Source organism: Lissotriton helveticus, chromosome 10 (assembly GCF_964261635.1).
Source record: "Lissotriton helveticus chromosome 10, aLisHel1.1, whole genome shotgun sequence".
Classification (NCBI taxonomy): domain Eukaryota; kingdom Metazoa; phylum Chordata; class Amphibia; order Caudata; family Salamandridae; genus Lissotriton; species Lissotriton helveticus.
In genome coordinates this window covers 937,559,256-937,573,271 of record NC_136071.1, presented here as the reverse complement: position 1 = coordinate 937,573,271, position 14,016 = coordinate 937,559,256, and the positions used below count along the sequence as shown (strand labels likewise).

The 14,016-nt window shown below is 43.6% G+C and overlaps 1 protein-coding gene across 2 annotated transcripts in view; it reads right to left on the bottom strand.

Moving 5' to 3' along the window:
• Window positions 1-14,016, bottom strand: part of CROT (carnitine O-octanoyltransferase) — a 498,400-nt gene that overhangs the window by 98,946 nt on the left and 385,438 nt on the right. For both annotated transcript variants that reach the window (XM_078663596.1, XM_078663597.1), the window contains exon 11: window positions 6,245-6,352. In XM_078663596.1, coding sequence (XP_078519722.1) covers window positions 6,245-6,352 — 108 coding nt within the window. The remainder of the gene's footprint in view (window positions 1-6,244; window positions 6,353-14,016) is intronic.

Below are 14,016 nucleotides of genomic sequence, written 5' to 3'. Positions count from 1 at the left end.
GGATGGCTGAGTGGGAAGAATTTGGGTGACACTGCCACGGACAACATGATCTGGACCCACACACAAATTCACACGCTGTTTCATCCCCTGACAAAAACTTCCTGCCCGAAGCAATTACACCTGGCGGTAGCTCGCAAATGCTATGTGAGAAGCCTAAAGCTCACCTGTGCTGTGACACCATATGCCCCGGTGCTCCCACTGCTGGGTACACCCAGGGACAGAGGCGTGGTAACGGAAGCAGCGCTAGAACGCTGGACACAGGACAGGCCAGGGTAGACACAGTGGGGGACCTCTATACAGAGGGAGCCCTGGCTCCTTTTGAGGCGCCTTCCGGCCGGGCAGTTTCTCCTACAAGCAGCGCTTTTGCACACGTTCTCGCAGAGCTGGGGCGACCTCTCTGAGGAACTGCTGACACACTTGCTGGTGCAATATCTACATGTCATGGGACATGGTTTGCACGTAGTATATTGGCTAGTGCAGGCTCTACTGACTCACACGCAATGCTCCTCCCAAGCCTTGCGTGATAAATGGGCAGGAGACAGGGGAAGGGCATGGACGGATAGGGAATGGGCGGCAGTTCTGGCAGGCGCCACCAACATCCCGCGCAACTCCCGCTTTAAACGTATCCAATTCTATATAATACACCGCGCATACCTGTCGCCTGATAAAATTAATAGATATTTCGAGGTCACAACATCTGCGTGCCCGAGATGCTCACTCATAGGTGCGGATCTCCTCCACATGCTGTGGTCATGCCCCATGCTACAGACGTACTGGCATACTGTGACGGAGGTCCTGATGGAGGGGGTGGGCTACAAGCTGCGACACACGTGGGAGGTATGCATACTGGGCCTGTACAAGAGAACGAATCTGAACAAAGTCCCATCTAGATTCTAGGACCCCAGCCTTATCACGGCGAAGAGATTAACCACTAAACATTGGAAACGCAGCGAGCCCCCAGGGGCAATAGACTAGCGCAATTCCTTTGATAATTGGGCAAGGGCGGAAAGTGTCACACTGCATAGAGAGGAAACTGCGGGACTACGAAAGTACCCCATCGCGCAACTCTGGGATGACGTCCTGAAGTCCTTCCATCCGGTGTGTCTTAGTAGAGGAGTAGATCAGGCATAATCCTTTCTGGCCCTGCCAGACGCACGGGAGAGTTAGGGGGGCTGGCTGTTTACAAGATTGCTTTGTACTTGGCACCTAAATGCAGCATTTCTTAGCCACATCAAGCAGCTGCGCGACAGATCCACTCTCTGAGAACTCTACCCCCACGAGATCACGGGTCTGAAGCGTTTATGGCGCAGGCACTTAAATATTCCCCTTCAGGGGGATCCTGATTGTAGTGGGCTTTCTGGCCTTCCGGCTCCCGCACTGACTATTCCCCGGCAATGGAGACACACGTTTACACCACCAAACAGATACAAGCCTCTTTTGTTTTCCCTTTTCCTTTCTTTCCATATTATAATTTAGTACTTTAACACTATTTTTAGAGTTTTTTCTAGTTGTCAAAACGCTTTGAATATCGTACTATCCGAACTCTGCCCTTCATGTACTAATATCCGTAAACGACATTACCTGCAACATTAGATTCTGCGTCCGTTTTCCGACATGGACAGAGGGAGACACATGGCTGGGAAATTATACCCTTACTGTCACACGCCCACAAGACCCAAGGGGTGCACATATTATAACCATACAGCTGCACACTCTCTACAGCTATTTCTAACATACACACCTGCTCCATTTGTACGGCTTATGCCATGGGCCTTCTTACATTTCCCTAGCTCCCAAAGCACTCTCCTTATTCAAAATGAAACTACTGTTTTTGGGATATGTGATTTCTCTTGGCTACGGCAGGGCCCTTGAGGGTGTTCTTGCTTTAAGCGATATGATACATGTAAGATGTTTTGCAGCAATTCATTGTTCTTTTTCGAGTCATTTTGTATGAATGCAAGATGTTATATTGCATTTTCCCGCTTAAAATAATGTTATGTACTGCAAATGAATAACAAAAAATCAATAAAAGATATTCAAACAAAAAAAATAAAGCCATAATTCCAGAGGGAGCAAGTAGAATAGGACTCTGTTCAATTACATGCAATAAGGTTCTCGTGTTGTTAGCAGAATATCTATGCTTCATAAATCCTGATTGATCTGGGTGGACAATAGAGTGAAGTACAGGGGCTAATCTAGAGGCAAGAATTTTAGCATATAACTTACTGTCCTGATTAATTAAAGATATAAGACGATAATTTAAGGGTAGGATCTTTATCAGGCTTGGGAAGTACAATAATTAAAGCATCAGCAAAAAAACCTGAATCAGTCCCAGAAGAACCGAAAAAAGCAAAAAGTTGAAATAGGTATGGCAAAAGATGAGACTGGAATTCCTTATAAAATTCAGCTGGAATACCATCAGGGCCTGGAGACTTATTTTTTTGAAGAGATTTTAGGGCAGTTGAAATGTCATCAGTAGTAATGGGTAAATCTAATCCAAGTCTATCCGATTGTGAAATTTTGGGCAAAGCACAAGTATTTAAAAAGGCGTCAATTAATGAATTATCGTGATAATCTGGCTTGTTATATAGATTGGAGTAAAAATCCAGAAATTCTTTAACAATATCATTATGGGATATTGCAATTTTGCCTTGAGGACCATGAATAGAGGTAATCTGTGTTTTATCTCTTTCGATACGCAGATAATTCGCGAGGAGTTTCCCAGACCTATTGGCATTGAAACGAAATCTAGCATTAGATTTAGAGATTTGGACACCAGCTCTTTTACTGGGGATAGAGTTAAATTCATAACAAAGCTTTTGTTGTTGAACTCTGTATTGAGGATTATTGGATGTAATAAATAACCGTTCAAATTTCGCTATTTGCTTCTCTAGGTGTTTGATATTAGCACTGAAGGACTTGTTCTCGTAAGCCATAATAGAAATTGTAGCACCTCTAATGTAGGCTTTAAAGGCATTCCATCTCTTGACTATAGAAGTAGAGTCGTCTGGATTAAACAAAAAATAATCTTGAATGGCTTTTAATAGTTTCGGTTTATTATGCTCATTAAGAACAATACCAGTATTCATACACCATCTTGTTTGTTTAGTAAAAGAGGAAGATATATTTAAAACAAAAGAAATTAAGGCATGATCAGATATATCAATATTACCAATGATAGGGTTAGATGCAGATTGGATACGTGGCGTAGAAAGTAAAAAATAATCAATTCTGGAGTGTGAATTATGGGGATTGGAAAGAAAGGTAAAACGTTTATCAGTAGGGACGTGCAGTCGCCAAATGTCAGCTAACTTGGTGGTATGAATAAAGGATTTAAAAGCATAAAAAACCTTAGGAGGACGAAATTTAATACTAGACAACCTATCTAATAATGGGTCAGCAATAACATTAAAATCATCCCCAACAATCAACGGAACTTTACCCAACTTTAAGACTTCTGTAGTAATATTAGACCAAAAGGTAGGGTCGTCATCAGTAGGAGCATAAATATTAAGCAGAAATAAAGTCGAATCATGAAGTTTACTTATTATATATCTACCCTCTGAATCTGAATTTTACTTAAAACTTGACAGTGTAATTTTTTCGCAAAGAAGATAGCAACACCATTTTTCTTACCATTAGCAGGAGACAATACAATAGTATCAAGCCATTGTGTTTTCATGTAATGTAATATTTTATCATCAATATGAGTCTCTTGAACAAAACAAATGTCTGCTTTACAACTTCCTAAATAATCCAAAATTTTGGTACGTTTAACTGGATGTCCTAAACCTTTCACATTTAGAGAAATAACTTTAATATTATGAACATTAGCCATTATAAAGAAAAGAGCAAAGGAAGAAAAGCAATAGAACAAGAAGAGGTGAAAAAAGCATAGTTGAAAAATAGAAGAAAAACAGTAACTCTAAATTTGAAAAAAGGACAGGGAAAAAAGAAAACAGGGAGAAAAAGACAGAGTACATGAATATCAAGAAAGAAACGCACATGCGTTCTACAAGGATGACCGAAACCGTTGGAGCCCGATGTAAATAAACACAGTAACCTTGTCAGGGTATAAGAAAATGGTTAAATTCAAGTATTTGAATCATGAGTATCCATGGAATGGTGCGAATGTTGATCGAGGAAACAACGTAAATCATCAGGACGCTGAAAAGGGTCAAAAAGACCATATTTGAACCCAAGACTTCTCAATTGGGGACGCAGACAGGAAATTGTTTGCGAGTAGCAACAGTCTCTTTTGCAAAATCCTGGTGTATAAAAATGTTATTCCCATTGACCATCAAGGAGGGGATCTCCCTTGCAGCTTTGCGCATCAAGACTAGATGGTGGTGACGCAGAACTTTAAAAATCATTTGACGAGGTTTATTAAGCTTAGGATTGCAATGTGAAGGAATCCTATGGGCCTTGTCAATCTCAAATTTTTCCGAAATTTTAATTTGTAAAAGACCTGGAATCAAGTTTTCTAAATACAGTCTACAGTTATCACCTTCAACCTCCTCAGGCAAATTAAAAATGCGCAAATTGTATTGCCTATTACGGTTTTCCATTGTCAAGAAGTTGTTTAGACATCGGAGATATTTTGGCAACCAGTGGATGAATAGAGTCAAGTTTGGCCTTATCTTGAATTTTAAAGGCATTATCAGAGATTTTCATCGATAAACTCGCCATATCTTTTTGAACAGTTTTAATTTCTGAGGCAATAGACTCAGTTTTACTACGAAGAGTTTGAATTTCTCCCAAAATCAGAGCTAATGAAGGTTCTGATGAATCAATCGCCTTAAATTTAATTGGAGGAGAAACTTGCTGTTTTCTTTTAGAAGGTATAGAATTTTTAATTTCCATTTCAATAATGCAAAGAAAGTCAAAGAATTCAATGAGAAAATGGATAATATGTTTAAAGTTATAAGGCAGCAAAAGGAAATCCTCAATAAAGCAGGTGCAGCAGCTCAAATTAGTTATGGGTGTGGCTAGGCCATAGCCAGGCCCTTTCTTGAAGGGTTGCTCCGCCCCTCTGACTGACTGACCTGGCTGTTCCTGGAAGCAAAGCTGGGAGCAGAAGCAGGATCGAAGAAGAATGCTGCTCCACGGACGAAAATCGCTAAAAGGCACCAAACCTGAAAGGTATTGCCTTCAAAACATAAATAAATGTGATTTCGCCATGTTTCTGACAAAAATTTGGCGTTAAAACGGCAAAAATCGGGTCCGACGCACCAGAGCTCTCTAGGCGGCCATCTTGTATCGCGCACTCGCGCGTCCCCGTGTACTGTTACTTCTAACCCACGAAAATGTATATGGTGTATTCAAGCACAATATAATTAGTGAGATGAGAATTCTTATCCTCTATTTCACTGTGCCTCTGTGCGCTGGTCAACCCATGTATAAAATATGCTAATTGAGGTATGCATGTAGTTTCGAATCCATGTTCTTTTAATCCTTTGTGCCTGCTATGTTGGCCAACAAGATGACGATGGTCACAGTGCCACATAGCATGCTGTGAATGACACCAACCAAAGGGGAACTATATAAGGTACCACAGAAACATCTAAATAGTAATTAACTTGGCTCACTGCGAACTTAATGCAGACTTGAACAAACCGTTTTGAGATGAGCAACTTCAACAACGCACCAAACCACTTCCAAGAACTGGGGTGGAAGAAAAAGTGCACCAAGACAAACAAATGCTACATCTTGCAGAAATAGTTTGGTGCAAGAGACAATGTACTCAATTACAATATTGAAACTTTCCATAATGATTATACTGATGGGAAAAATACCACATGCATGTGTAGATCTGTTTAGGATGATGATTATTTGAACAGGAACATACTGGTCAGCAGTCAAATTTGTTTGCAGCACAGTTCTAAATGTAAGTTACTGATTAGCATCAGAATTGCAAAGTACAATAGCAAGAACAATGTGTACTATAAACAGCAAGTTATTAACGTTGCACCATCCTTTTTAATCAAATCAAACCCCTTGATGTTTAATTTCACCACTTTCTACTTTAATTTTTACTAACCTGTTGACATCCACCCTACACAGTAAAATGCTTGAGTACTTACAACACCTTAGCGTCCATATGTTGGGAAGACTAAATATGACACTTCATGATAGTATGTGCATCAAGGTGTGGAGAAGTTTTGAAAAGTCAAGCACAGGAAACAAACAGGAAGAGCAGCGCTGTTGGGTCTAGTGTTAATGAGATGGTATATAGAAACATCACCTCCTTCCAGTACTGTTTCTTGGCTAGCCTGATGTCACTGAGAAGTTTCTCATCCAAGGTGAAGACCAGCTCTTCTGGCCAAGGTATTTCTCGTACTTCCATTGACCCCTGTGGTAAAGACATAAATGTTCAACATTATTTCTATGTTCATATAGGTATGAGAAATTAATTATATATGTTGTGTGGCGTAAATGGTGTTGTGAAGACCCAGCTCCCCTCAACTAGGAGCACCCCAGTTCTTCTGTACTAATGTTGTGCCACTTCACTTAAAACTTCCTAAAATGCTTTTGTGTGACACCTGCTAAGCATTCCTGGTTGGACGCATTATAATTACCTACAGACAGTTTATCTGGCCTGGATAGACTAGTAAATTTAGCACTGCCAGGGAGTATTTACTTAAGATTCCCCAAACAATGATTATTTTCTAAATAACAGTTCAAGCAATGGGTACTTTCCATACCTTTTTTATTTTATATTCCGTTTTTTCCCCAATCATAAGTGAGGTGGTCTTGTCTTGCACCAACTGAATCTACAGAGCCTCTGAGAAGCCTCAACATGGACGAATTAAGCAACATCTACTAAAAATGTTCACTGGCCTCCGCAGGAACAGCGACTCCAACTCTAAGTGCATGGGGACCACTAAAACCATTTAACACTGAGGAAATATATTGTTCTAATGCTTAGACTATATGATTGAATTATGAACTTCAAACACAAAGAAAATAGGAACAGATAAAAAAATAAAGTATGTATGGAGAACACCACCTAATAATCAATGTTTGTGGAACAAAGGAAATACTTTATAGCGGTGCCCTGTTCACTAGTCCACCTAGGTGAGGCAAACCAACCGACAGTGGGATGTAATGAAAGAAAAGAGGAAAATAAAGACCAAACAAATCATATACGCAAGAGTTACTACCACTGAAGGCAAAATTTCAATAGTGATAATTTAATTCCACAGTTTTCAATCAATACTCAATACTGAAAGGTTTTTGAATTGAGTACAAGGTGTAATGCTTCCGTTTACCACCTGCCCTGAACAACAGCTAAAGGGGAGCAAGGGCTTCTGTGAAAGCTGAGGACGGGGGAGGGCATGGAAAGGTAGAAGATTGAAAGAAAAGAAAAGTTCTGATGGAGGGAGCATCGCGTGTTACCTAGTGTCAGAGAAAAAAGTCTGCAGAGACCAAGAGAGCAGGCTAGGCTGCTGCAGCAGCAGAAACCTTGCAGGATTTTACGGACAAGAATTACCAGCCAGTAAAATGGGGTCAAATTGTTCTAACACTGATTGGTCCTAGTGGTTTTCAGACATGCACTTATTGAGGAACAAGAATGTGCTCTGTTTAAATGCCTCTAAAACCGAGCTTGTGCGTGCTTGGCTTTTGTCTCTTGTGCCCTGTAGCAACACAAGATTAGTTCACTGCAATGTATGCTGAGGTGCAGAGAAAAGTGATATGCTGACTTTAAAACCCCGTTGATATGGCAGATTATCGGAATGAATGCAATAAAGTGGACTTTTAAAATACACTACGGTAAAGTCAAGCGAATCGGTTGAGATAATGTCGTGCCCCTCATTATTACTAGGAATATTACAAAATGTCCACATTTAAAGTTGTTTTTATCACATGCAATAGTCCATATAATTAACTGTACCCTAAATAGCCGTTAATTCTTCTCATTCATCAACCCTTAAAAGCTGAAATATCCCTTAACATTACCAATCCCTGAACCTATAAACCCATCCTACCTATTAAAGCTCCCCTCCCCTGAACCCTAAAAACCCTTACTACCCCTTAACGCTACCCTTCCCTGAAACCTAAAAACCCTTACTACCCCTTAACACTACCCTTCCCTGAAACCTAAAAGCCACTAACTACCCTTTAAAACTACCAATCCCTGGGCCTAACAAACCCTTACTTCTCCTTATTACCCCATAACACTACCCTCCCCTGAATCCTAAAATCCACTTATTAGTTCCCTGTCCCTTCCCACCTCTCCGTAAATTCTCCTCTTTCCCTGTTCCCTGTACATCTATCTTGGCCCTACAAGGAATTACATTTTCAGATTTTTTTTGTAGCCACAGCTTTCTTCATTCTATTTTTTCAGCAGGTAAAATTTTGACCCAACTTTTTTTTTAACAATTCTTTTTATTAAGCAGTTGATTAAGAACAAAAGTCATAAAAAGCACAGCAATGTTCACTTTAAGAGCCGCTGACAGAGGGCCTTTCCACATCAAAGGTAGAACACACGGGACCACCCTAAATCCTTGGAGTAATCCCAGACACACTGGAGCTGGTTGCAAACTCTACCCCCCAGTCTGCTATTTGTTAGTGATCACCCCCTCTCCGCTCCTTACTTGCCCGTTTGTGTATGATACTGTTTCCATGGACCCCGTATTTTTTCATATGTGCGCAGGCAGCCTCGGAGCGCTATGTTACCTGTTCGACTAATTGGCCCCAATCCAGGTCCTCTTTCCAGTCTATGGCCGCAGGGGAACAGTCTGCACTCCATAGCCTGGCTAAATTGTGTTTCCCCACCCCTGCGGCCATGTTGAGCCAAGTATTTACATGACTGGACCATTTCTCTTCTACTGACACTCTCAACAGCTCAAGCGGCACAGGTAGGCCTATCACCTCCCTCATTGTCTCAACTATTTCGGTAAAATAATTTGGGTACATGGACAGGTCCAAAGTGTGTGATAGAACATGCCCACACCACTGCAACCCCATGGGCACTCAGCTGAGTTGATACGACCCATCTTGAATACTTTTGACCCATGCAGTATACGTAGAGGCACCAGGCGAAACCGAGGGCTTATATCAATCTCTCTGGAGTTCTGCAATGCCTTGTTCCACTCTTTGTCGTCTAAGGGGCTCCACGTCTACCTCTCTGAGCGAGGCAAGACAGTCCAACATGTTATTTATAATCTGCCTGTACGTCGGGGAAACTGCCTTGGTGGGCATATGGTCCAATATTAGTCTGTCTCCATGAGGGAGTAATCTGGGAGAAGATATCCCTCTAGTAGATGGCATTTCAGAGCGTGGTGTAGTTGTCTGTATCGGAATATCTCGCCCTGTGCCAGCTCGTACTCTGCCTGCTGCACATGAAACGCTACTAGAATACCTGTTGTCCAGACATCTCACAATTTTTCTATTCCAATTGTGTGCCATCTTGTGTCTGCTGGCAATTTTTTAACCTCCCCCAGGCCGTCACTATCCCATAGTGGGATCTCTCTGCTGTTAGTTTCCCATCCCAACCCACGCATCTGTTGGATGCTTTTCATGCCCGCACTACTGCCTGAGTGTGGGGTGGGAGCGAGTCCTTCCCAACCGTGGTGTACAGGAGCGCAGGGTAGTCCCGCTTCCCTTGGCGACTCGATCGACCCTGTATACTGGTTCCGTACGTTCCCCAAACACCCAGTTCTACACCACCGTCAGCTGGAAGGCCCAGTAATAGGCTCGGAGGTTGAGGACCGCCAGGCCACTGTCAGACACCACGCTGTAGCTTTGCCAGCGAGATTCGGGCTGACCCCCATCCCATAATAAAGTCCTCAGAATTCAGTTGATTCTGCAGAAGTAGGAATTATAAAAGGTGTGTTCTGGGGAATGTAGAGCATACGTGGCAGCATCATCATTTTAAAGAGGACTGCCTGTCCCATCAGCAAAAGGGGAGCACGCACCAGTGGCACAAATCCACCTGAAAGCGGTCGACTTGGGGAAGAATGTTACGAGCCAGGAATAGCTTCTAGTCTCTGATGATACGGATCCCCAGGTATGTGAACCCTTCTGTTGCCATTGGGCTATACATCGTGATGGCAGGGACACTGGACCCGGGGAGAGTGGAAAAGACAGAGATTTGTCCCAATTAATTTGGTAGCTGGCATAGCTCCCAAAAAGGTCAAAGTTGTGTAGAATTCGCAGTATCGAGAAGCGGGGCTTTGTCACATAAAGCAAGATATTGTCTGCGTAGAGATATATCTTTTCCTCTCAGTAATCTTCAACTGTAATTTCTCTGTAATTCCACAGTAAGGTCTCCGCAGACCCAAGCTGCCACAGGCTCTAGGGCTAGGGAAAAACTCATGGAGACAGTGGATAACCTTGTCGTGTGTCGCTCCGCAGTTCGAAAACACAGGAGGTGCAGCCATTTACCCGCACCCTGGCTTGCGGCGCTTCATATAGTAGACAAACCCAGGCGCGGAAATTGGGGTTGAAGCTCAGCTGAGGCAACACTGCAAAGATGTAGTTCCACTACACTATCGAAGGCCATTCGGGCATCAAGGGAGAGGACTGCAACATCGTCTACAATATACGCCTCCGTCAGCTCAAGTACCCAGTATAGCCGTCTCAGATTCATGCGGGTGCTACTCTTCTGCATGAAGCCGGATTGGTCGAGGTGTATAACCGATGTTATCATGCCTGATAGCCTATTCGCAAATACTTTGGGCTCTACATTGGGGAGGGATATGGGATGGTATGAGGCACATTCTGTTAGTGGTTTACCATTTTTGGGGATTTCCACTATGATGGCAGTTCTGTGGTCATCTGATAGCCTCCCTAGCATCTAAGAAGATATTCAGGAGATGGGGCGCTAATTTCTGGGCCGTTTTCTTGAATGATTAAAGGGGCAAACCATTCGGACCAAGTGTTTTCCCAGATTGGAGCCCCTGAAGAACCCCCACTATTTCTTCTACCGTCAAATCGCTTTCTAGCGCCTCTCTATTGTCGCTCGTTAGGGTGTTCATGTTTATTGTTTCTAGAAGTTCTTTGCAGTCTGAGCTAGATCTGTCAGATTTGGAGGCATACATGTCCTCGTAGAAGGTTGCGAATGTCTTGACAATTTTATCGTCTCCTGTATGTACCTCCCTTTTAGGTCTAGGATTTCCGTCACCCATCCTCTTTCACTCTCTCTTTTGTCAAGCCAGGCGATGAGCTTCGTGGCTTTATCTCCTACCTCGTAGAGCCTCCTCTAGACTGATAAAGCATGGGCCCTTGCTGCATTTTCTGCCATATCTCGCAGTTCCTGTTGAGCCATGTGTAACTGCTATGTCAAATTCCTCTTCTGTTCTCCCCCTCTTACTAGCTCAGCCTCCAGGGTCAATACTTTTTATTCGAGCAACTGATGTCATCGCCTTTCCTCTTTCTTTTCAACCCCAACTAGGACTTGAGATGACAATAACTGACAGTTTGTCTCATATGTTTAAAAAATAAGAAAATAATTTTCTATGTCAATTGTAAAAAACAGAAATATAGCATAAATATGTTTTCTATATAAAAAAAGATGATAAAACTATATAAAAAGAAAAACAATATTCGCATGGAAATGAAGGTTTTGTTTTCTCTAAATGTTTTTGCTCTGTGCACTTAAGAATTAGTAGAGCTGCTGCCAGATTGAAATTATATAGTTCAGACAAGAGGTAGTTTGTGTATATTGATCCTGTTTCCCCCTCCTCTTGAACCTCTAATAACCAGGGGGTACCTTTACTTTATAGTAGTCATAATCTAGTGAATAGAATGGCAAGCCCATCCCAAAACACCAACTCGGCGGTGGAGAAAAACAGATAACCCCACTACTGTGCAAACAGATTTCTCAAGGACAGTAATGCTTAGCAAAGGTGTGGACGGACTTCCAAGTGGCAGCCCTGCAGATCTCTGCAATGGGAACATTATGAAGCAAAGCTGTTGTAGCTGCTTTGCCCCTGGTAGAATGAGCCTTAGGCTTACCTCCTAAGTTCTTGTTAGCCTTCTGGTAACATAACAGGATACAGGACACAATCCACCTAGAGATGGACTGTTTTGAGGTGGCAAGACCAGTCCTGACCTACCCATAATTGAGAAACAATTGGTCTGACCTACGAATGTCCTTGGTCTTATCCAAGTAGAATTTCAACACCCTTCTGACATCCAGGGAATGGAGAGACCTTTCCGCTGGAGTGGAAGGATTCTGGAAAAACATAGGTAAAGATATGGTCTGATTAACATGGAAATCAGAAATCACCTTAGAAAGGAACTTAGGGGGAGTAGGCATCACAATCTTAGCAGCATGAAATACAGTATAAGGTTCTTGACAACACAATGCCTGAATTTCACTCACCCTGCGGGCCGATGTAATGGCCACAAGAAAGGCCGCCTTCCAAGACAAGTGCTGCAGAGAAGCCTTATGGATGGGTTCAAAAGGCTCATACATCAACCTGGACAGCACCACATTCAGCTCCCATGATGGCGAAGGATGCCGAACAGGAGGAAACACTTTCTTCAATCCTTCCAAGAAATCTTTAATCACAGGGATCTGGAAGAAGGATGTCTGTGAAGGGCATTTCCTATACGCAGTCAATGCTGCGAGGTGAACCTTAATCGAATGAAAATTAAGGCCAGACTGAGCCAAATGCAAAAGATATGGAAGAATGACATCTTCCTTGCAGGTCGTAGGGTCATAGTTCTTGGAAGTACACCAGATGCAGAACCTCTTCCACTTGTAGGCATAGGAAGTACTAGTGGAAGGTCTCCTAGCTTCCTTAAGTATAGTCATGCAATCTTCAGGAAGATTCAAGTGTCCATATTGCACTATCTCAGGAGCCATGCCGCCAAACTCAACGATGAGAGGTTGGGGTGCACCATCTGCCTCCCGAACTTCGTGAGAAGGTCCGGCCGACACGGCAGCCGCATGTGGGGTAGGAGAGACTGGTGAAGCAGGTCCGTGAACCACCACTGTCTGGGCCACTCCGGAGCAATGAGTATCATCCGTGCTCTGGATTGAGAAAGCTTGATGAGCACCGCCGGAATCAGGGGAATGGTTGGAAAAGCATACAGAAAGCTGTTCGACCAGCTGATCTATAGCGCGTTCCCCAGAGTCCCCGGTTGGTAATACCTGGAGGCGAAGTCTCAGCATTTTCTGTTTTCGGCGGTGGCGAACAGAACTATGTCCGGAGTGCCCCACCTGTCGAAAATGTCTCCTAGCACTTCGTCGTTTAGAACCCACTTGTGGTTTTCTTGCACCAACCTGCTGAGTGCGTCCGCCTGAGCATTCTGCACACCTGGCAGATGGGCAGCCGTTATCGTCAGGCCTCTGGCTAGCAGCCCGTGCCAGATAGCCTGCGCTTCCTGTGACCGAGTGCGTGATCTCGGGCCCCCCTGCTTGTTGAGGTAATACATAGTGGTCGTATTGTCCGTCTGCACAAGCAAGGAGTCAGTCTGGAAGGACGAATGAAAGGCCTTAAGTGCCAAGTGGACAGCTCTGAGTTCCAGGAAATTTATGTGATACGTGGATGCCATGTTCCCTGAATCTGTAGATGGTCTGAATGCGCTCCCCAGCCGTGGAGAGAAGCATCCGTGATGACAGTCTGAAAGGGAATGTCCTTGTGGAATGGAACCCCCCTTGAGGAGATTCTCTGCGGAGCACCACCATCTCAGGGACTGTTGAGCGTGGAGGGACAGCTTGATCCTGTCGTGCCAGCTCCCCCGCTTCTGGTCCCACTGATCCTCCAGACATTCCTGCAACGGCCTCATGTGTAGGTGTGCGTGTGGCGTGAGGAAGATGCAAGAGGCCATCGACCCCAGTAGAGAAGACACCGTCCTCACTGTTGTAGATGGTACAGCTGAGAGCCTGAGCCTTCCGAAGGATCGATAAGAGTCTCTCCTCCAAAGGAGACACGCTTGCTGAAAGAGTGTCGATGGAGGCTCCCAAGTACTGCAGGCACTGGACAGACGTCGGAACAGACTTGGACATGTTTATGTGCAACCCCAGCTGGCTCGACAGAACAGCCGTCCTGTTGAAGTGCA